Genomic DNA, 24,376 nt, shown 5'->3' with positions numbered 1-24,376 from the left:
TTGGAGAATCCAACTTTTGTTACCATCTCACTCAGCTGGTAGACAATGGTCTTGTAGCCTATTCCAGCATTAGGTCCACACAAGCTCTTTGGTCTTGGCCATGGTGTTCAGTTTGGATGGATGGATGGATGGATAGATGGATAGATAGATAGATAGATAGATAGATAGATAGATAGATAGATAGATAGATAGATAGATAGATAGATAGATAGATAGATAGATAGATAGTCCCTCTGGACAAGTGTCTTTTATTCATGTAAATGTTTGAGAAAGCTGCCAGTACATAAAATACACTTTAGAACCAGAAATCTTTTTTATTGATGGAGATCAAATACATATTTCCTTCTTGAAAATGCACATTATTTAAAACAATGTCAAATAGCATTTTTTTAATACTTTGGTTATTGTTCTGTCTCTCATTGTTTAAATACACCAACGATTGGAATTACATTGCTTGATTCCTCGTTATTGGCCATTTTAACTCAATCAGCAGGTGATCTAAATAATTATTTCTTCAAAGTAAGTAAGTAAGTAAGTAAAAGTTTATTTATATAGTGCCTTTCTCAGATATGAATCACAAAGCGCTGTAAAGAAAAACACATTCAAAGAAAACACATTTAGATAGAAATGAGAAAAAATACATCCCACAAACTAACTAAATTAATACAGAAAACAACAAAGAAGTTGAATGACTACACAGGACTGACTGCAGTCATCACCTTTAGGAAAGCTCGATGTATTTTAAATAAATACAAGTCTTGAAATGGCTCTACAACAGGGGGCATCCACTCCAGATACCCCCCCCCCCCCCCTAGTCCCGCTGTATGGTTTAACTTTTAGATGAGAATTACGGCTGAATACTTGATGTTTACTTTAAAACTCTTTGTAACATGTTTATTTTCTGTTATTTTATCTAGAAATAAGACTATGTGTGACGATACTGTGTGGTAACTTTAAACTGGTTAAAAAATGGTTGACCTCATGTCGATGGTTGACCTGATGGTGGTTGTAGAGATGACGTCACCGACCAGCAGATTTCTCAGCACTGTCCCTTTAATTTGAGCGCGGTCCGGGGGGTGGGGGTGGGGGGGTGTCGGATCGCGTTTTCTCCCCCCTTTTCCTTTGACTCCTCTCGTTTACACCAACCGCAGCAGCAGCGGGCTGAATGGGGGTGTAGCAGGCTGCTGGCCATACGGAGGACGCCGTGCTGGCTTCTCCGGGATGCATCAGTATTTGCCCTGCGCTCATAGGGCAGATTCGAGCCTCACCGACCCGCTGAACCCAGTTTGGAGCCACCGCGGGGCCTCGAGGGGTCCGCTTCTCCGCCTCGGTGGACAGCTGCTCCTCGCTCGGACAGCACGCGGCACCGCTCTCGGTGCGGAAGATTAAAAGGACTTGGTGAAGATGAGACGGTCAATATGGCAGCTGCGCTGGTGTGGCGTTTATAAATCTCCTTTTGTCATTCAGGACCGAGGCGCTTGTGAGGGAACGCCGTCTGGGTCCCTCTGAGACTCCGCGGACTCTCCTTTGCTCTACATTTGGCACCGTTGCAGCGCACGCGGGTCAGGGTGTGGGCTGTGCGCGACTAAAAGACAAATGTTTTGTTACAGCTAGACAGACGAACACGTGTTGGGACTACGGTAAATAAAAACACCCAGAATCCTGCACTCCACATTGATGGAATGTGACCTGAAGAATTTTTCTACTCTGTGAAGCCACCGATTTGTTCCATTTATACAATGGATGAGGCTAACGGCACCGAGCCCCCCTCCAACGTTGAGATCGACCCGGATTTTGAGCCCCAGAAGCGGCCGCGCTCCTGCACCTGGCCCCTGCCCCGTCCGGAGTCCGGAGCGGGCAAACCCGGGGCGAACGACGCTGACGTAATCCCAGAAGAGGAGGATGATGAGGGCGGGAGCGCGGAGAGTGGCGCAACGCAGGGAGCCAGCGGGAACTCCGTGAAGGGGTCGAGTGGGAGCAGCTCCATCACCCAGCCTGTGGAGGTCCAGCGCGGACCCTGCAAGGACGAGGCCGCCGACGGCTCGCCCTCCTCCGCGCAGATCCCATGCGGAGCGGCTCAGTGCGGCTCTGCCTCGCAGCAGCTGAGGAAGTCATCCGCCCGCAGGAACGCCTGGGGCAACTACTCCTATGCGGACCTGATCACCCAGGCCATCGAGAGCTCCCCCGAGAAGAGGCTGACCTTGTCCCAAATCTATGACTGGATGGTGAGGTCTGTGCCATATTTCAAGGACAAAGGCGACAGCAACAGCTCAGCTGGCTGGAAGGTGAGCACATGATGCTGCTGTCATCACAACAAAGAGCAGTCTGTGGGCATGTAAAGATACACATGGCTATTGTTGATGCAGGACAGAGGAGGAGGATTTAATCTGATGGTCCTAGATTAAGATCTAATTAACATGCATGCATCATGTAGATGCAGATTGGTTTTTAGAGTCTCCAGTCACGCGCAGCCGCTTCTATGAAACTATTGTGGATGAAAGCAGGGACTAAGTGAATTTCATTCTCACAAACATAAACTGCTCTCAGTACAGCACAGCAGCCTCGCCAAAGACCCTCCTTCTGTTTGATTTGTCAGGATTAGCATGGCCTGGACCAGACCGATTCATCACACATGGAATCAAGTCTGGTGGGAGCTTTGAGCTTTTGCAGGATTTAGATGGAGGGAAAGAGGTTTTTAATCCCACACAACTATGACAGGGAGCTGCTTCTTGAATAAAATGTGAAGATCGGGTTTTTGTGACACCAAACTCACTGAAACAAGAGCACATGGTGAAACTAACGGATCCTAATCACAGATTAATCTTCACAGAATCATCTGGCTAGTTAAGACTCCAGATTAGTACCTCATTCATGTGCATCACACAGATCCTGGCTGGTGGAAGAAGGGGTTATTGTTTCACTTGTGCTGACATCTGCATTTCTTTATGGATGTGCTCTGGTGCTGTGTGACATTCAGCAGGCGGCTCTGCATGAGGTGTCCTCAGGATGTCCAGGGGACGATTTTACAGACCCCGACCTGACACATATTTATCACTCAGGCAAACCTGAATAAAACACAGCTCGATCTTAGCTGTCTGCACACCTTTTACATTCAGTCTAACTGTTCAGATGCACAGCAGCTGTGCTCCATAGAGTGTCTTCTTGTGGCCGGTGCCACACAAATCAATCAGCTGAGTATAAATTATGTAGGTCAGTGTGTAGCTGTGTGAGAGCAGCTCTTTGGTTCTGGCACTGCTAGGTTGGCTTTGCTCCAGTCCCCACTCAGAATGAGGCTTTGCTCAAAGGGTGCTGCAGCTCTGCTGTGACTGGGTGGGTGGGGGGTGGGGTGGGGTGGGGGCACCAGTTTGCTATTTCTGTGGTTCAGGACACAAAACCTATACCGCAGCCAGCCACTAGGGGTGCTTGATTAGTTTCAGCTTCAACTGTTGTGCTATGCTAATGCTGTTACCTCAGGGGGCTGCTCCTGTTGGCGACTAGTTGGATGCAAAACATTTAAAGAAGTCAGAACCACATTGAATCGATGCTTAAACGCCATACACAGTTATGTTGTATGGCTAGTTCACTTGGACATGTAAATAGAACCAAATATGACCTTCAAACATCTATTTAGTCACAGTTTAGTGAGGTTCCTGATGCAGATTGTTTTTTTATATTCTGTTGGCTATTTGATGGGTCAATCAACAGTATACTGCACCACAACTGGCTAGCTGCACATGAGAATAGGGGGCAGCACTTTTGGCATATTGGCTGATGGTTAAGGGTTTTGCCTCAGCAGAGGGGTCAACCCCTGACCCACTGGATCAGGTATGATGTTGATCAAACATTTGAAGCTAATATAAGTAAGATGACAAAGGTTATGATTAGATAGATAATCATCTGAAGGAAACTTTGAGGGTTTTTAGTGGTATATTTATTATGTTGCATTGTAAGACTTGTTGTGGACTAATTATTATAGGAGTACTTTTATTGGACCCTTGTTCAAGATGGCTTGGCAATGCAGGGGTGGACATTAACTTCAAAACCAACCGGCCAGCCGGGCCGGTAACTCTGAATATTTACCGGCCCCGCCAAGAATCTACCGGCCCCGCAGGTCAGCTGCCAAAACGAGTCAAAATAACAACTGAACCGTTTTAAATGTAATAAACCTTTATTTTGTACACATTCACAAACATAATAACGTATTCAAGTTTGAATTTGTTTGTTCCCTCAACAAAACTCGATTTTATCGTCACATACTTCCGGCATACAACGCAGTACATCACCAACTCCGCTTTGCTGTATTCGAGCCATAGGCCGTGTTCGAGATGAGCCAGTTCTGTGCAGATTAGACCAGCGGTGATCGGCGAGCAGTGCATGCCGGTTAGATTCGTGTCTGAAATGACGCCGACTTGCTCTGACTTCATGCATACGTAGGCAACGATAACCTCGTGAGATCAAGGCGGCCGCAGATTTTGGAGCAAGGCGCTGCAGTTGCTCTCCCTCGGCTGCAAAACCTAGATGATGACGGGAAACGCCTGGCTCTCACCTGATCTAAGATCTGATTGGTTCATATTTTGATCCAAACATCCGGTGGTAGAACATGAAATGTTAGTCGGTCACATGTATTCTGTAAATCACGTATAGGCCATAAAGAGAAATGTGTTTTGTTTTCTTTTGTCACGTTTCCTATGAGCACACTGAACCTACAGCTGCTAACCTTTACTTACAGTCATGTCTTCATATACAATATATGATATCCACAAGCACGTGAGGATGAGTTTCAGCTGCTAACAGGCACCAGAATTAAAATTGAAAATTGAACAAGTGTGAACGCTAACACAATATCTTCAGCCATTGTCACCCCCGAGCTACACATGCAGGAAAATCCAAGAGATTCAACTGGCAGAAACAACTGGTTCTCTCTCTCTCTCTCTCTCACACACACACGTAGAGGAAAAGAGCTGAGAAAACTACAGCTGAGCCGAGGCGCGTCTCGAATGGGGCGCGTCTGATCTGAACTGAGGAGCGGCCGGATTTCGTGAGCAATTCGCTTCTCGGCGCTTTGGGCGCTTCCGCGGCTGGTGTGTCCCGGGCGAAACGCCGGCTTTCAGCCACTCCCCCCGCTGCTTTGTCTTCTCTCGCCTGTTTTCCAGGCGAGGCGCTGCTCAACTCGAACACGGCCATTCTCTGCGCCTCCAGTCTTCTTTAAACCGCCAAGAATCATTCCACCTACGCACACGCTTCTCTGCTTCATACCGTTTTGAACTGTCTCGCTTCTCCTCACCAGTTTTAAAGCGTTTTGCCGGAGATTTCATCAAGAAATCCCATCCCTGTGGTGGCGCGATCTCCCTGCGTGCTTGTGTGTTTCTAGCGTGGTTCCACTCCGTCTTTAATAGTGAACTTATAGTTCACGTGACTATAACTAGAATGTGCAGTACGTGCACGAATCGTACAAGTGCAGTACGTGGCTAGAGGCGCGCAGGTTCACGCGCGCGAAACGAAAACGGCAGCTTCCTACAGGGCGGGGCCATGATGTAGGTGAAAGCCGGTGTGTAAATGACAAATAAGGCTTGGGCGCCACCCGGGCGGTAAGTCGTCAAGTATTTACCGCCCGACGAGAAAATTTAGCGCCATTGGCGCTCGGGCGCTTTAAAGGTCCACCCCTGCAATGATGTGAGACTACAATTATATTTGAGACCTTAAAAGGATCTGCATCATTGGAATCACAACAAGCACTGCATTTTATTGATGTAATAATAGTACAGTGTAGTGTTGTCAAAAAAATCGATACCTAGATATAAATAAATACTAAAAATGGTATCTAAATTAGATATTCCATCCCCGTGGTATCGATATTATGGACTATTATACACAGCCTTCTTCAAGTACACAGACACGCACGACAGCCAGATGCCGTAAAGCAGCCTCCGCCTCCCAGACAAACAGAAGAAGACGCTGCATGGCTACATTGCAATTTCCCACGCGAGTTGTCTCTGATCCAAGTTTTGTCTGCCAAATAAATAAACAAAAACATAAACAGCGAATCTGGGAGGCGCTTCACAGCCCAACTTAATTAGCATACCAAGTCCGACACGTAGTTGTATATTCACACTTATGTGCTTAAAGGAAACTCCCGTTTATTGCAACCCGGACTTAATTTCTAGCATGCAGTACGTTTGTTTACTCACGCTGACGCCTTAGGTGCTACTTGGATTCCCCGGGGTATTAAGATCCATCGGCAAATCGCCGTCAGTGTATATCCATATAACGGGTGCGGACGGGCACCCATGGTGCAGCCTCGAAATAAGACATTATCTGCACCAAAACATCTCTATGTCGAAAGGTTTTGTTAGGAATCATTAACGTGATTCCCCCTGTTCGTTTGGAGCGGGTCTGGGATTTCTAGGCATCAACAGACTAGCTGCGGCTAATTAACCGGTGCTTTTAATGACGTCACTGCCGTGCGCCAATCTGTTTTTATTAAGATTACCTTTGTCCTACTGTGGAGAAATTCGTTTTCTCCCTTTATTGACCACCAGAGTTGTTCAAAAGTACAGAACAAAACGTATGGCATTACAGCTTATGACAAAAATGCACCTTAAACAGAGTTTAAGCAGCAAAACATCACTCTGCAAATAGTGTATATATAGTGAGACAATTCATGATTTAAAGTGTTAACTTTCGCCAGTTTTTGTATGCACGTTTTAAAAAATGCTGATACTTGAAAGTTTTAAGCACTTTATACACTTAATTCTTAACATTTAATTTTTGCAATATAAATTGAGGAATGTTATTTTTTGAATAAACTTGTTAAATAAGTTGGTGTTTTTAAATAGTATCGAAATCGAGTATCGAGTTTTTTTTCAAGTATCAAATCGAGTTTGAAATTTTAGTATCGTGACAACCCTAGTACAGTGTAGGGCTGCACGATATTAGGAAAACCTACGATATTCGATAACAGTGCTTAATATTGCGATATCGATATTACTCACAATAAATGAACGAATACTAAAGTATGCAGTGTTGATGTCGTCTGGCGTGTGACGTCTGCTCTGGGTTCAAAGCAAACAAAAACTAATGCATGAATTCCATTACAACATAACATTTTAATAGCAAAAATATGCAGCTGCACCTGCTACTGTATTAGCAGCAAAACAACAAACTGCATGCATGCAGTTTCTCAGTGACTTTAAAACATCACCTCCACCATAAAACTTTTTCTGATGCTCCAAATACAGAAAGACATCCCTTACCAGGGTTTTTTGAATAAATAAAAAAAATCAGAAAATAAGTTTAAATGTTAAATAATAGTTAACATCACTTACATGCAACAGCAAATTCTCTCATTGCTACTGAGCATTTTCTCCACTTATGTGGTTATGATATAAGGCTGTTGCTGTAATTGGGAAGTGAACTGTGCTGGGCCAAACTAGGAGAATATTGAGATTTTCTGAGGGAAAAACCTCCCAACCACACCTCTCCAGGTCTCACTGTCTTTGCCCATGTGAACGTTAAAGTCCCCCAGCAGAACGAGGGAGTCACTGGAAGGAGCGCTTTCCAGCACTCACCTCCAAGGTCTCCAAAAAGGGTGAGTAGTCTGAACTGTAGTTTGGTGCATAAGCACAGACCACAGTCAGAACCCATCCCCCCACACGTAGGCGGAGAGAGGCTACCCTCTCATTCACTGGGGTAAACCCCAACGTACAGGCACCAAGATGGGGGGCAACTAGTATACCCACCCCTGCTCGGTGCCTCTCAGTGGGATCAACTCCAGAGTGGTAGACAGGCCAACCCCTCTTAAGGAAACTGGTTCCAGAGCCACAGCCATGCATTGAGGTGAGTCCGACTATATCTAGTCAGAACCTCTCAGCCTCACACACCAACTCAGGCTCCTTCCCCACCAGAGAGGTGACATTCCATGTGCCAAGAGCCAGCTTCTGTAGCCGAGGATAAGACCGCCAAGGTCCCCGCCCTCGACTACCACCCATCACACACTGCACCCAACCCTTTTGGCCCCTCCCACAAGTGGTGAGCCCATGGGAAGGGGGACCCACGTTTCCTCTTCGGGCTGTGCCCGGCCGGGCTCCATGGGTGAAAGCCCGGCCACCAGGCGTTCGCCAACGTGCCCCACCTCCAGGCCTGGCTCCAGAGGGGGGCCCCGGTGACCCACGTCCGGGCGAGGGAATACGGTTTCCATTTATATAATTCATCATAAGAGGTCTTCGGGCTGCTCTTTGTCTGATCCCTCACTTAGGACCTGTTTGCCATGGGTGACCCTACCAGAGGCAGAAAACCTCAGACACCTTAGCTCCTAGGATCATTGAGACACTCAAACACTTCCACCATGGTAAGGTGGCAGCCCAGGGAGAGGGCTTATGAAATAATGTCAGTTAAATAAATCATACAGGAGACACACACAGTGATATTTGAGAAGTGAAACAAAGTTTATAGGATTTACAGAAAGTGTGCAATAACTGTTTAAGCAAAATTAGGCAGGTGCATAAATTTGGGCACTGTTGTCATTTTATTGATTCCAAAACCTTTATAACTAATTATTGAAACTCAAAATAGGTTTGATAAGCTCAGTGACCCTTGACCTCCATGCAAAGGTGAATACAATTATGAGAGAGTATTTAAGGGGGGGAATTGCAAGTTTACCTCCTCTTTGATTATTCTCTGACAAATTGCAACATGGGGGTCTCAAAACAACTCTCAATGACCTCAAAACATAAATGGTTCACCATCATGGTTAAGAGGAAGGAGACAGAAAGCTTTCTCAGAGATTTCAGCTGTCTGTTTCCACAGTTAGGAACAGATGGCGGAAATGGAAGACCACAGGCACAACTTAAGTTAAGGATTGAAGTGTAGAATGGTGAGAACAGAGTAAACCCAGAGACCAGCACCAAAGACCTACAACATCATCTTGCTGCAGATGGTCACTCACTGTGCGTCGTTCAACTGTTTGGTGCACTTTACACAAGGAGATGCTGCATGTGAGAGGGATGCAGAGGAAGCCTTTTCTCCCCACAGCACAAACGGAGCAGCTTAAGGTTTGCTAAAGCACGTTTGGACAAGCCAGCTTCATTCTGGGACAAGGTGCTGTGGACTGATTAAACTAAAACTGAGTTATTTGGGCATAACAAGGAGCTTTATGCATGGAGGAAAAAGAACACAGCATTCCAAGAAAACACCTGCTACCTACAGTAAAACATGGTGGTGGTTCCATCATGATGTGGAGCTGTGTGGTCAGTACAGGGACTGGGAATCTTGTTAAAGTTGAGGGACGCATGGATTCCATGGATACACACAACATCAGCAGATTCTGGAGATCAATATCCAGGAATCAGTGACAAAGCTGAAGCTGCACCGGGGCTGGATCTTTCTACAAGACAACAACCATACGCACTGCTCAGAATGTACTAAGGCGTTCATGCAAAGGAACAAGTAGAATGTTCTGGAATGGCCATCTCAATCCCCAGACCTGAATATTATTGAAAATCTGTGGTGTGAGTTAGAGTTGTCCATGCTCAGAAACCATCAGATCTGAATGAACTAAAGATTAAGAAGAAGAATGGTCCAGAAATGCTTCAGCCAGAATCCAGACTCTCACTGGAAGCTATAGGAAGTTTTTAGAGGCTGTTATTTCTGCAAAAGGAGGAGCTACTACATATCGAATTAATTTCTTTTTGTGGTGCCCAAATTTATGCACCAGTCTAATTTTGTTCAAACAGTAATTACTCACTTTCTGTAAATCCTGTAAACTTAGTTTCACTTCTGAAATATCACTGTGTGTGTCTTGTATATGATATATTTACCTGAGAAATGTTATTGTAACAACCAATAACTTATAACGGAAAATCATGAAGATTAACAAGGCTGCCCAAACACTTGCATCCCACTCATTATGTACATAGTGTTGCAAAAAGACTGATTTGATCTGGAAGTATGTGATGTCCCGTTGGCAAGACTAATTCACAGGTATATAAAAAAACAGTGAAAGTCTCAGCTTATGTTCAATAAGTTCTTTTAATCACCCAACCTACTTGTTGCAAACGGCCACAGGTGCCAGGAAGTCTTCCTGTGGACGCTTCCATGAGCTATCCTGATCAGATACCTCTGCCATCTCAGTTCACTCCTTCTTGATGAGGATGACAGTGGCTCTACTGTGAGCATCTCATCTTATCATTAAGGCTGAGCCAATTCACCCTATGGCGGAAGCTCATTTCAGCCACTTGAATCCAGGATCTCCTTCTTTCAGTCATTAACTAGATGCCATGGATGGTAAATCAAGAGCTTTGCCTTTTGGATCAGCTCCTTCTTTACCCCAACAGCATGAAACGGTGCCTCCATTATGCAGGACGAAGCTCAGAAATGTCGTCTTGTCTCTTGCTCCACTCTGCCGTCTCTCACAAGCATGAACTATTTTGCACGAGACAAAGGCTCACTCCCAACTTGACACTCCATCAGCTGTGTAATAACATCAAATGTCAAACGTAACTGCAAATTGGTGATAAAACATAATTGCTCCTAATTATATGCAGCAGAGATAACGACCCCCATGCTCATCTCTACAAGTGCTACAAGTCATTACAGATTTTCATGGTGCTGATAGAAAGTTAAAGTTTGGGCTTTAATATTTGTGTTTTACGTGTAAACTACTTCAAACTTGTCCATAATCAGTTAGTTATATTAAATATCAACAGTCAGTATCAGATGTCTGGATGGGCCTGCTCTTGATGTGCTCCTCCATGTTTTAATTATACCTACAATGCTGTGAAATTTGCATCCTTTAACCCTCCTTTAGCCCATGGCTGAGGAGAACTGATAATAAAATGTGCTGCTAGAGGATAACTAATGTGATGTGCTTAAATATAACCACAATAGTCAATTTAGTTTTGAAGGTTTTAACTGGTTGTAGGAATTGGTGTAAACTCAGACCACATTTGACCATCTTTAAAGAGACACTATGCTACTTTTTCAGGGTTTAAATCATTTTATTGAGCCAGTATGTGTTAAAATAACCCTTTTACAGGGTTAATGAAATGTTACTCAGACCCCTCCCCCCTGTGTCCAGAACACCTGACTTGCAACTTGAGAGTTGGGGGTCTGCTCCCTGCTGGTGGAAGGAGCTGTGTGGTTTGAGTGGAGCTGACATGTTTCTTGCATGTTGTAGGTCATGAGCGCAGCTGATTTGTTTGATTTAGTGATGAATCACTCTTCTAGAAACTAATGAAACCTGAGGAGACATTTCAGTAGTTAGAATAAGGTGTTACAAAGACTAACTCAGAGCGAAGAGATAAGTTTCAATTTTGGTCTAACCACAGATAATTATTCACAGACACTAGGGGGTGCTAAAAGCAAGCAAATATGCTATCTTTCCGGAGTTTTCTCCTTTCAGAAATTATGCATGATTTTTCAGAAATCCGTAAAAGTGATATAATGTAAGCAATATGTCTTTTTTTAAATATTTATTTATTTATTTATTTATTGCTAAGCGCGCCCCCTGCTAAGTCACTTCCATATCACGTGTTCCCGGAAGAACGAAAAAATGAATGCAAGTCAACGGGGCTAAAAACGCTATTTTCTAATCCGCTTGTTTTGTGCCATGGATTTCACATATGATGACAGTGTATTTTAAAGACGCATTTTGATACCAAGAATGTTTATTTTCAAACTTATTTTAGGTTTTGTGTGAAAATAAGTCCAGGACTACAAATGCGCGTCACAAAAGTGACGTCATCGAAGCAGACACGGAGATAACTGAGGGTAAAGGGCTGTAAGTTCAGCAAACTTCCCACAGGAGGAAAGAACTATGAATCTGGTCATGTGGTAAGTAGCAGCTACTTTGGGGAGAGGAGATTTTGTGGTGACATCGCATATGCGACATGCCGATTTCTAGTTTGTAGTCATGCTAGTTACGAACTTTTACAAGTTTGTGACTGGCATGGTTCAAACCCATCATTACTTTTCATTTAAATTGTAGTACAGCTTATGTGTGATCCAGGGTCTAAGGCGAAGTGGATCAGAAAATAGCATTTTTAGCCCTGTTTACTTGTATTTATTTTTTTGTTCTTCTGGGGACCCATGATGCGGAAGTGACTTAGGCTCCCTATTGGAAAGTGAGCACTGACCAGAACTAACCAATAGCATTAGACTACCACTTATGTGCTTCAAATTTAGGGAGTACCTTGGCTGATGCAGAGTTGAACTTTTCACGGACAAGTAAGTCTCTAAACTATAAATATGAGAAAACAACATGACATGAGAATAATAAAACAACGTGTTTTAGCTGTTTGTAGGCTACAGAAGTACATTTATAAACAGAAACGTGAAGTTGCCATCTTATAAAAAATGGAAGGGGTGTGATGTGCTTTTCAGCCAATAGATGGGGCCATTCAATTAGATAAATACTCCGGAAAGAGACTTTAAGGGTTTAAAAAACGTTTTGCAATAACCGGCTTATGAGTGGTGGAACCAGCTGGAAACGTGTCTGAGACTCGACTGCTTCTTTACCCCATAGCGGCAGTGCAGCAGACGCCACGCTCACGCTGTACTGGCTACATCACGTGGTAGGTCTGTTGCGGTTGAGGAATTCCCCCTGCGGTGATTCAGGGTGGCTTAATATTGCGGTGTGCGATATTATTGCAGCACTTTTTTTATTGCAGTACTATCTAAACATAATGTTTACACATTTAAAAAAGGTGAAAAATTGCCGTGCCTTCTTTAATAACACTTTACTGAATGCAGATCAAAGGGCAGTAACAACACAGATCGCAGTAACGTTTGTTTCTCCGACAGTCGGAGTCCGACTGAACTTAAAAACAACAAAATTCAGGAGAAGGTTAAACTTTTAAATGCAAATTTGGCTGCAGCATCTAACAAATAAGAAACAAGTCCCCATTTTGTTTAGTTGTTTAAAATCAAGCATAAAAAATTACATGTACCGGGCGCGGGGCACTATCATTTCACTTTCACGCACACGAATGACGGTGCTTTATAGCTCGGTCACGTCCTTGTTACCCACAAGGAAAACCTGCATGTTAACCATATACGGTTTGAGAGAGGATCTGAGAGGGATGGGAACATTTCCAGCAACACTGAAAACCCTCTCGGATGGTGCGCTCGTTGCACTAACACACACGTACTTGCGTGCAACTGGCGAGCAAAGGGAATCTCTCCTGGTTGTTTCTCCACCGTGTCAGGGGGTTTTCTTTAGGGTGGATGCATTCCTCCTGCAGGTAGCGAGTGAGCTCCAGCTCGGCTCAAACTCTCTTCAGGACGGTTGCAGAAGCAGTGCTTGTCCGGGACTTCAGCAGGTCTCCGAGCGTTTATTTATTTTTGCCGCTGGTGGCAGCGCTGTCTCAGCCAAGGACTCTGGCTGCGCAGCAGCTGACGTACTGAAAACCAAAGTGCTCCCAAAGGAGCGAAGTAACGTTTTGTTTTGATACCAGTGCAGCCATCCTTCTCAACATGCATCATTGAGTTGAATCAAGTTCAGTAATTGTGGTGGCCCATGATGCAGCGCGTTGGGTTTCTTCATATTGCGATATTTCATTTTTGCGGTTACCGTGACAGCCCTATCACGTGGCACGTCATTTGGAGTCGTAGGATGTCCAAGGCAGGTCATGCCTGTCTCTCCTCTGATTGGCTGGAAGGGCTCTCCTGCGATTGGCTGTTTCACGTAACACCTCACTGCAGGGTTTTTATGTTTGCAACCAGATCTTAATCAGTTTTATTTTAACTTGGCACCATAAAAACAATTCTGTCCTATTTTGCAACAAACCAGTTTCAGTTTCTCTCATAAAAGAACGTGTAAAACATCTCATGTGTGCTTGTTTTTTTTTCTTGAAGCATTCATCACCCTGTTTGATTTTATATCTGTTGGCTCTTGAGCATTGGGGTTATCTTATTACTATTGGTTAACCTAAATAACTAACTTCACTGTACTATTTGCAAATTAGAATACATAAGTCATATGTTTAAATGTGTATCATTTAATTGAAATTTAATTGAAATCTGATTATGATTTAACAGCTTGAGAGCCAACAGATGTAAAGCGAGTCCAGCAGTGTGATAAATGCAACAAGATTAGTTGACATTTTATGTTTTTCAGCATTTGAAGTTATTCTTCTTCCGGCACTCGCAGAGAACAGACACTTCTGCTTTTGCTCCCTTATCTTTTTTTCCCAAGACTCTTTGGCCTGTCTGCCTACTGAGCACTTCTCTGCATTTCTTCTGGAAATCCCTATTTTTTTGGAAATGGATTTAATTAATTGGTCATTCAACGTGATTGATAAGATCTTTTCTACGATGAGAACGGAGGAGGGGGCTCCCACTTGCCCTCAAGGGACGCGTGCCTACTTATGCCAGGGGTCACACCCTGGACCTGGTTCTCTCTTATGGTCTACCCATCATGAACCTTGTGACTTTGCCTCCTGTGTTCTCTGACCACTCGCCAATACTCTGTGATGTTACGCTGCCATGTCCTGTCCCTGTGTGTGAAACTCCAGCTACTAGGTTCAGAGCCCTGGATGCAGAAACTGTTGCAAAGTTTGTGGACTGTATGTCTGTAAGGTTAGAGACCTTTAACCCTGATCCATCTAACACTGAACACTATTCACAACACTTTGATTTACTTTGTAATCAGGTCCTGGACGTGGTTGCCCCTCTCAAACTGTGCAAGTCTCGCAGGGGTGGACCTTTAAAGCGCCCGAGCGCCAATGGCGCTAAATTTTCTCGTCGGGCGGTAAATACTTGACGACTTACCGCCCGGGTGGCGCCCAAGCTTTATTTGTCATTTACACACCGGCTTTCACCTACATCATGGCCCCGCCCTGTAGGAAGCTGCCGTTTTAGTTTTGCGCGCGTGAACCTGCGCGCCTCTAGCCACGTACTGCACTTGTACGATTCGTGCACGTACTGCACGATTCTAGTTATAGTCACGTGAACTATAAGTTCACTATTAAAGACGAAGTGGAACCACGCTAGAAACACACAAGCACGCAGGAAGATCGCGCCACCACGGATTGGATTTCTTGATGAAATCTCCGGCAAAACGCTTTAAAACTGGTGAGGAGAAGCGAGACAGTTCGACACGGTATGAAGCAGAGAAGCGTGTGCGTAGGTGGAATGATTCTTGGCGGTTTAAAGAAGACGGGAGGTGCAGAGAATGGCCGTGTTCGAGTTGAGCAGCGGCTCGCCTGGAAAACAGACGAGAGCAGACGGAAGCAGCAGGGGGAGTGGCTGAAAGCCGGCGTTTAACGCCGGGGACACACCGGCCGCAGAAGCGCCCGAAGCGAATCGCTCACGAAGTCCGGCCGCTGCTCGCCGCTCCTCAGTTCAGATCAGACGCGCCCCATTCGAGGCGCGCCTCGGCTCAGCTGTAGTTTTTCTTTTAACTACTTGGTGTCCTCCATTTCCTCAGCTCTTTTCCTCTACGTGTGTGTGTGTGTGTGTGTGTGTGTGAGTGTGTGTGAGTGAGTGAGTGAGTGAGAGAGTGAGAGAGTGAGAGAGAGAGACTATGGTGTGAACCAGTTGTTTCTGCCAGTCTCTTGGACTTCCCTACATGTGTAGCTCGGGGGTGACGGTGGATGAAGATATCGCGTTAGCATTCACACTTGTTCAATTTTAATTCTGGTGCCTGTTAGCAGCTGAAACACATCCTCACGCGCTTGTGGATATCATATATTCTATATGAAAACATGACTGTAATAATAAGTAAAGGTTAGCAGCTGTAGATTTAGTGTGCTCATAGGAAACGTGACAAAAGAAAACAAAACACATTTCTCTTTTTGGCCTATATAGTTGTCATCATCAACGTAACGTGATTTACAGAATACATGTGACCAACTAACATTTCATGTTCTACCACCGGATGTTTGGATCAAAATATGAACCAATCAGATCTTAGATCAGGTGAGAGCCAGGCGTTTCCCATCCTCCTCTAGGTTTTGCAGCCGGTAGAGAGCAACTGCAGCGCCTTGCTCCACAATCTGCGGCCGCCTTGATCTCACGAGGTTATCGTTGCCTACGTATGCATGATGTCAGAGCAAGTCGGCGTCAATTCGGACACAAATCTAACCGGCATGCACTGCTCGCCGATCACTGCTAGTCTAATCTGCGCAGAACTGGCTCATCTCGAACACGGCCAATGGCTCGAGTACAGCAAAGCGGAGTTGGTGATGTACTGCGTTGTATGCCGGAAGTATGCGACGACAAAATCGTGTTTTGTTGAGGGAACAAACAAATTCAAACTTGAACACGTTATTATGTTTGTGAATGTGTACAAAATAAAGGTTTATTACATTTAAAACGGTTCAGTTGTTATTTTGACTCGTTTTTGGCAGCTGACCAGCGGGGCCGGTAGATTCTTGGCGGGGCCGGTAAATATTCAGAGTTACCGGCCCGGCTGGCCGGTTGGTTTTGAAGTTAATGTCCACCCCTGTCTCGGCCTAGGAGGGAGCCATGGCTCTCTGATGTCACACGGGCTTGCAGGCGGGCGTGTAGATCCTCTGAGAGAAAGTGGAAAAAGGATGGCCTACAGGTCTCGCGTGAGTTGTTCAGAGCATCTCTGGTTGCTTATCAGGATGCTGTGAGGGCCGCCAGAATGGCCTATTTTGCAGACATCATTGAGACAAACTCCAATAATCCTAAGATTCTCTACAAAATGCTAAACTCAGTTCTGGTGTATCAGGAGCCTAGCTCCATGTCTCCTACAGCTGCTGGAAACTCTGAAGCTTTTCACAGATTCTTTGTAGATAAAGTGTCGGGCATTAGAGCAGTCATTTCTGGTAACTCCATTGACCCTGTTCCAGTTCCTCCATCACCACCCACCCTGAGCTCCCTCAATACTGTTTCATACTCCAAGCTGAATAAGCTAGTTGCGAGGCAGAAGCCATCTGGCTCTCCACTTGATGTTCTGCCGCCTTGTCTCTGGAAGGCTGCCTTTCCGTGCCTTGGCCCTTCACTTGGTCAGATTATCAATGGGAGCCTCAGCACAGGTGTGGTCCCAGCTGCTTTGAAAGCAGCAGTTATTCGGCCGACCCTGAAGAAACCTGGTGCTGATGTCTCTGTGATAGAAAATTATAGGCCTATCTCTATCCTGCCTTTTACATCAAAACTGCTTGAGAAAGTCGTTTATCAGCAGCTGGTCTCACATTTTGCTGATCTGTTTGAGGTTTTCCAATCAGGGTTCAGGTCTGGCCATAGCACAGAGTCTGCTCTACTGAGGGTCCTAAATGACATCTATCTATCTCTAGATCAGGGAACAACTGTGCTGCTTCTGTTGTTAGACCTGACAGCAGCCTTCGACACAGTTGACCACGCGATTCTACTCGATCTCTTGGAACGATGGGTTGGGATCAAAGGGTCAGCTCTGGATTGGTTTAGATCGTATCTCCACAACAGGACATTCTGTGTTAAACTGGGTGATGTTTTTTATTCTTGGGAGGGGCTCGGCTGGGGGGTCCCGCAGGGGTTGATCCTTGGTCCTCTTTTGTTTGCCATTTATCTGCTACCTCTGGGGTCAGTCTTTCGTAACCATGGCCTATCATTCCATCTGTATGCTGACGATTGCCAGATTTACTCTCCATTGTGTCAGGAGAAAGGTCACTCCATCCAGTCCTTTGTGTCCTGTGTTAACGAGGTGAAGTCTTGGCAATGGCCAACTATCTACATCTGAATGAGGGAAAGACGGAGCTCATTGTTTTTCACCCCAACAGCAGGAATGTGGATTGTTATGTTGATCTTGGCCATCTTTCTACATACTCAAAACCAGTTGTTACCAGTTTGGGGGTGAAACTTGATGCAGGACTTAAATTTGATGCTCACATCAATTCTGTGATCCGGTCTAGTTTCTTTCACCTGAGACGCCTTGCAAAAATCAAGCATATGCTGTCGAGAGCCCACCTGGAGCGGGTACTGCATGCCTTTGTAATTTCTCGGCTTGACTACTGCAACTCTCTCTATGCAGGGTTGTGTCAGTCAACACTGCGTCGCCTACAGGTTGTGCAGAACAGCGCCGCCAGGTTCCTGACTGGGACCAGGAAACGGGACCACATCAGTCCGGTTCTGACCTCCCTGCACTGGCTTCCGATTTGCTATCGCTCACAATTCAAAATCCTCGTCTTTGTTTATCATTTCTTCCAGGGTAGTGGTCCCCCCTATCTGGCCACTCTCCTGAACAAACATTCCCCATCACGCGCTCTGCGCTCCTCTGACCAAGGCCTGCTCGCTGTTCCTCGTTCTAGGTGTCGTACCCGTGGGGACCGGGCTTTCTCAGTCCTAGCACCGTTACTCTGGAACCAGTTGCCACCCTCAGTTAGGCTGTCCCCCTCTCTGCCAGTCTTTAAGAATCACCTAAAAACACACCTCCTCCACTTGGCGTTTCCAGAACATGTTTAATTTTGGCCCTCTTCTATGTTGAATTCATTTCACAGTTTTCATTGGTTCACTCAATCCAAATATGTTTCACACATTTGTCGTGTACCAGAATGTTTCATCTATCTTGTAATTTGTAATTTGTATTTTGTAATTTGTATTTTGTAATTTGAATTGCTTTTATTGTTGATTTATTCAATATATTTACCTACAACTGTGCCATGTTCAGCGCTTTGGGCTTCCTGACAGGGTTGCGGAAGGCGCTTTATAAATAAAGCTTTGATTGATTGATTTGATAAAACACACGTACTTGCGTGCGACTGGCGAGCAAAGGGAATCTCTCCTGGTTGTTGCTCCACCATGTCAGGGGGGTTTCTTTAGGGTGGATGCATTCCTCCTGCAGGTAGCGAGTGAGCTCCAGCTCAGCTCAAACTCTCTTCAGGACGGTTGCAGAAGCAGTGCTTGTCCGGGACTTCAGCAGGTCTCTGAGCATTTATTATTATATTTTCGCCGCTGGTGGCAGCTCTGTCTCGGCCAAGGACTCTGGCTGCGCAGCAGCTGACGTACTGAAAACCAAAGTGCTCCCAAAGGAGCGAAGTAACGTTTCGTTTTGATACCAGTGCAGCCATCCTTCTCAACCTGCATCATTGAGTTGAATCAAGTTCGGTAATCGCGGTGGCCCATGATGCAGCGCGGTGGGTTTCTTCATATTGCGATATTTCATTTTTGCAGTTACCGTGACAGCCCTAGTGTCCAGAGAGAAACTGAGACAAAGAAGCGGACGCACGCGCACACACACACACACACACACACACACACGCTGAAATGGGATCAGTCTGGTAGGTAGTTGTCGTATCCTGGATTGAACTGCTTGATCATCTCTTTGAAACCTTGATCGCTGACCATGGACAGGAGTCTCATGACCAACATGCTCACAGTAACCTCGGTTAGGTCGTTAGCTTGCTGAGGTGTGCACATAACAAACCCGTCCATTGAAGAGGAGCACTGTTGTTAACACTGTAACATAGCGGGATGAAATAAATCATAAGCGTTTGTACTTGAAGCAAAAATACGTGACATACAAACGTGTTCTAAAGGTAATAACATCGCCACCGCTACTGTTGTTGCTACACCTATGTTAGCAGCTAACAAGAAGTAAACGTACCGAGGTGACTCTTTGTTGTAACATTAGAGCAAATACGTGACATACATACATGTTCTAAACATATAATCGCCATCACTACTGTTGTTGCCATACCTATGATGCTAGCAGCTAACAAGAGAAAACTTACAGAGGCGACTCTTCGTTTCCCGCCATTACATGCTTCCTTTTAAGATGCTCGTGCGTCACCTATGTGCTCCCGTGAAACGAGAGTTTCACCTTACCGAGTTTGCAATCTACTTGCTTCTCAGTTGTTTAAATAAAATGCTCCCCAACTTTTGAGCTCTGTTGCCGACTCGCCATGGTGTTATTTCTCCGGTGATTCTGATCCAAATGCTGAGCAGGAGTGGCACTACTGCGCATGTGCCTCGACTTATGTAAGCAGCGGCTGACACGGATGGCGACTAGTGCGCATGTGCATTGAGCAGACAGGCAGGAAGCAAATGCCGAACGTGACGCAGCAGGCGAGATTTCAAAAATGCTCATACAATAAACAACGCATTGACTATTAAATTAATCGTCAACTTTTTTTTGTCGGCGTTGTGGTGATACGTCGACTAATTGTGGCAGCCCTAGTTATATTGCAGGCTGGTGCGGAAGATTACATTATATTGTAAGCTTGTATGTTGTATGCAGAACCGCTAGTGCTCCAACCCCTGCACCGTCTGTCCCGTCAACACCCCCCACCCCCCGGTCCGACAATCCAGCAGCACTTCCCACCCACCCCGGTCCAGACCTCGCGCTTCCAGGTCATTTTGTTGAGTAACCCTCGGACCATTACAGTTGAGTAACCCTGGCCTAGAGGCTCTTTTACACAGAGCTGTCAGCTACACAGGTGGCAGGAACGTGAGCAAGTATCAGCAGAGCCAATAGATGAGCTTATAGACAGTTCTAACTGGAAACAGGCTTCAACACAAGCCGTTGTTTTCCGCTTGGTCCTAGTGCTCAACCAGTGTCTATTTAATATAGCGTAATATTGTTTTGGACAGTAAAAAATGCAGGGGACAAAAATTGACTTTGGAAAAAGTCAGGGGGGCATGCTCCCCCCCCCCCCCCCCCCCCCTTATATCCATGAGTTCATGTAAGCATTATCTCATACATTTCAGGTCATTTCTTTCCATTACCTTGTGTCATTTGGTGGTTTGACCCAAGTAGAAAACTCAGCTTTTGTTCTTTTGGGAGAAAATTTTCTCTTCAATTTCGAAAACATCACAAAAAAAAAAAAGAAGAAAAAAAACAGAAAACTTTGTTTTCAACTTCCTTTAGGACTTTGCAGGATTTTCCCTATTTTTGTGTAAATCTGATAAAAACATCAAGATTCTGAACAATTATTGGAACTCTTGTCTAAATGGTTACATGAAGATTTATGAAGAATTCCAGATTGTTCCTATTCTTCCTTAAATTCTGATGATGGAAAAGACTTTGATTAGGCAATTGAAAACCATCGACTCTTTTGTGTCCTATTTGCATGAACAAAACAATTTTTCTCATAATGTATTAAACATAAAAATTTCTAATTTTTTTTTTCTTCCAGAATTCTATCCGACACAACTTATCCCTTCATAGTCGGTTTGTGAAAGTCCAGAATGAAGGAACGGGGAAAAGCTCCTGGTGGATGGTCAACCCAGAGGGGGGTAAAGGAGGCAAAGCTCCGCGTCGACGGGCAGTTTCTATGGACAACAGCAAATACATTAAAGGAGCCCGAGGACGGGCCACCAAGAAGAAGGCCTCCTTACAGGCCACCCAGGACGGCAGCTCTGAGAGCTCCTCAAGCCTCTCCAAGTGGACCGGAAGTCCCACCTCGCGCAGCAGCGACGAACTGGACGCCTGGACAGACTTCCGCTCTCGAACCAATTCCAACGCCAGCACACTCAGCGGCCGTCTGTCTCCGATCTTGGCTAACCTGGAGCTGGATGAGGTTCCCGATGATGACTCCCCCCTCTCTCCGATGCTGTACTCCAGCCCCAGCAGCATGTCTCCGTCCACAGGACCCACAGGACTCTCCGACCTGGCAGGTACTATGAACCTCAACGATGGCCTGTCGGACAACCTGATGGATGACCTTTTGGACAATATCAGCTTGACGGCATCTCAGCAGCCGCCCCCTGGAGAGGAAGACCCTGGATCCAACGGTCATGGGGCGTCAGTGTTTACCTTCAGCTGCTCAGGCGGCGCTCTGGGTAGTCCTTCTGGAAGCTACGTGGCCAATCCTCTTTTCAGCCCTTCTTCCATCACAAGTCTCCGCCAGTCGCCCATGCAGACCATCCAGGAGAACAAGCAGACTACCTTCACTTGTGTCTCACATTTCAGTGACCACCAGACCCTGCAGGATCTGCTGAGCCTCGACTCCCATAGTCCCAACAACGTCATGCTAACCCAGTCCGATCCTCTTATGTCACAGACCAGCACCGCCATCACCCTGCAGAACTCCCGCCGAAACGCCATGCTGCTCCGCAAGGACCACATTCTGCTGAGTCCCACCAGTGCAAGCCAGGCCCAAGGCTCTTCAGTGCCTGGTTGGCAAGCTGGCTTGTCAACCCCAGACAGCGAGGCGGGCCGGTCCGATACCAAGCCGCCGCTCCTGAAGTCTCCCAGCAAGAACACTTCTATGCAGCTGAGCTCTGGTTTGTCAGTCCAGGACCGCTTCCCCGCCGATCTGGATCTCGACGTGTTCAATGGCAGCCTAGAGTGCGACATGGACTCCATCATCCGTAACGAATTGATGGACGCAGACTGCTTGGACCTGAGCTTTGAAGCTCGCCACACTTCTGCCCAGAACAGGAATTCTGGAAGCTTCTCCAGCTCCAAACAGACTTCCCCTCAGAGCTGGGTGCCAAGCTGAGAAGCAGCCAGAGCTGAAAAAATAAAAATAAAAAACGACTAAAACAGGGAGGTGTGTAAATTTGGGTTCATTGTCCTGTGTTGTGCAACTAGAGGGAAAAGTGTATTTATGTCCAATTTTCTTCCACTATTTCTATTGTAAGGCATTCAGTGTGGTACTGTATTTTAAGTGTCTGAGACACAAGAAGGAGACAACACATTTGCATAGCCTGGACGTTGGGAAGAGCAGTGCAGACTGGAATCAAAGACGGCTTGATCTTTTAGGGGAAGCACCGACTCACGTTAGACTCAGGGAATCGCTCATATCACAAGTGATAGGTGAAACCGAAAATTGTTTTTCATCTGCATTCTCACCTCCTTCACCTCCTTTCATATGTAGACCAACGTTTTTTGCCAAACCAGCTGTCAGCCCATTGTAGGCCGACGGTGTGTTTACAGAAAAAAAAGCTGCAGAGAATGTTGCGTTATCCAGTGGAAGATACTTGATGAGTTTTGAGGTTCCTTTGGGGAACGGAGCCTAAGCAGATTCACGCGTTTCCCTGCCGATGCACCGAGTTTCACTGAGTGTCTGTCCGTAGGGGGTCAACATGATGTGAACCGGTTTGCGCCGCGTGTGTATGTTTTTATTTATTTAAGCAAATTTTACCGTGTTTTAGTGACATTACTGTGAATTCTGTTCCTTCTGAAGAAGTGCGTCACTGAAGTGTTCCTACTGCAGGTCCCTGTTCACCATGAATCACCCTTTGGAATTCGCTCCATTTACATTAGCAAACGCTTCAGACTATTTGGATTATGATGACCACTCTCTCAGTAGCACTCAGTACACATTGGTGTTGCATTTGAAGGACTTCTTGGAGCTATTACTATGACGATGGCAGGGAGTGGCTGCAGATGGAGCAGCCTGTCCTTTGTTATCAGCACTAGAGCAGGTGCTCGGGGAAAATGGTTTCAACCCTGTGAGGCGAGGGTGTGTAGTATTTTAGAGCTATCGTTTTGCCATGAAAGACCAATCAAATGAAAGAACCATGGTGTTTTAAATATTGCCAAATTTCTGTGTTTTTATGAGATGATATATAAGGGAAAAAGTCCATAGATGAAAAAGAGCTTTCAGTACAGCTTGCTTTGTGGGAACAGCAGGATAAAAGATTTCACTGGATGGAGGTTTATTTTTTTTCTCCTGAACTTGACCCATTAGAATTTAAACCCCCCCCCCCCCCCCCCCCCCAAAAAAAACAACTAATTTTTGGATCAATTTATTTAAAAGGTGTCTGAATTCTGTGCATTTTTATTTTGTGACGTCTAAAATTTCTCGTCCACATCCTGAGTCTAATTAGCCCAAGTATTGATCTGACAAACAGACAAAACGTTCTGTAAGACCGTGCTTCCAAATTAAAACCATTAATTCTTCTGGGTAACTTACAAAAATTTCCGTCTTAAAAAATGTCACTGCCAGTGTTCACATTTTATTTGTTCCTCTTGCTCCTACAAAATAAAAGGAGGGAGTTAAATGAGGATCTGAGCTGTAAGTCCATTTTTTTTTATTTTCCAGCAGATGCATGTAAATAAAGGTCAAGAACTACTGAAAATCTGGAGTCTTTGATCTATTTTTTTCCTCATTTCTATCTCGTAAGAGAGCAAGAGCTGCAGAACGGATTCTGCAGGGCAGTGTGAAGGTGAAATGTGATTGGATAAACACTATGAGCTGAGAACCAATCACACGCTGTATCCAAGAGAAATGGACCCGCTTAGATGAAGTCGAGGTGTTTTGGATGCAGAAGCTGCTGCTGAGTGGGGTGTTGCCTCTGATGCACAGTGGCTGATGATGTCACATTTTCACATTTCTTACAAATGATTGTGAGCCTATGGAAGCCGCCTCGGTTCTAGTGAACAGGACTTCAGTGAGAAAGTAGAGGCCTCTGCTGGTTAAATGCAGGAACTGTTTGAGGATGCGAGGAAAATTAAGGATTTTAATCACGAGTGAAAAACTATCAAACT

The 24,376-nt window shown here is 45.4% G+C and overlaps 1 protein-coding gene across 1 annotated transcript; it reads left to right on the top strand.

Annotated features, from left to right (window-relative positions):
- The first annotated feature begins 1,116 nt into the window (after positions 1-1,116).
- foxo3a (forkhead box O3A) lies at positions 1,117-23,967 on the top strand. Its single transcript, XM_070547063.1, has 2 exons — positions 1,117-2,285; positions 21,075-23,967. Exons 1-2 carry the CDS (start codon positions 1,740-1,742, stop codon positions 22,380-22,382), a joined length of 1,854 nt encoding a protein of 617 aa, XP_070403164.1. The 5' UTR covers positions 1,117-1,739; the 3' UTR covers positions 22,383-23,967.
- Positions 23,968-24,376: the final 409 nt, after the last annotated feature.

This window comes from Nothobranchius furzeri, chromosome 18 (assembly GCF_043380555.1).
Source record: "Nothobranchius furzeri strain GRZ-AD chromosome 18, NfurGRZ-RIMD1, whole genome shotgun sequence".
NCBI classification, from domain to species: Eukaryota; Metazoa; Chordata; class Actinopteri; order Cyprinodontiformes; family Nothobranchiidae; genus Nothobranchius; species Nothobranchius furzeri.
The sequence above is the reverse complement of the archived record's forward strand: the minus strand, read 5'-3'. Positions and strand labels throughout refer to the sequence as shown.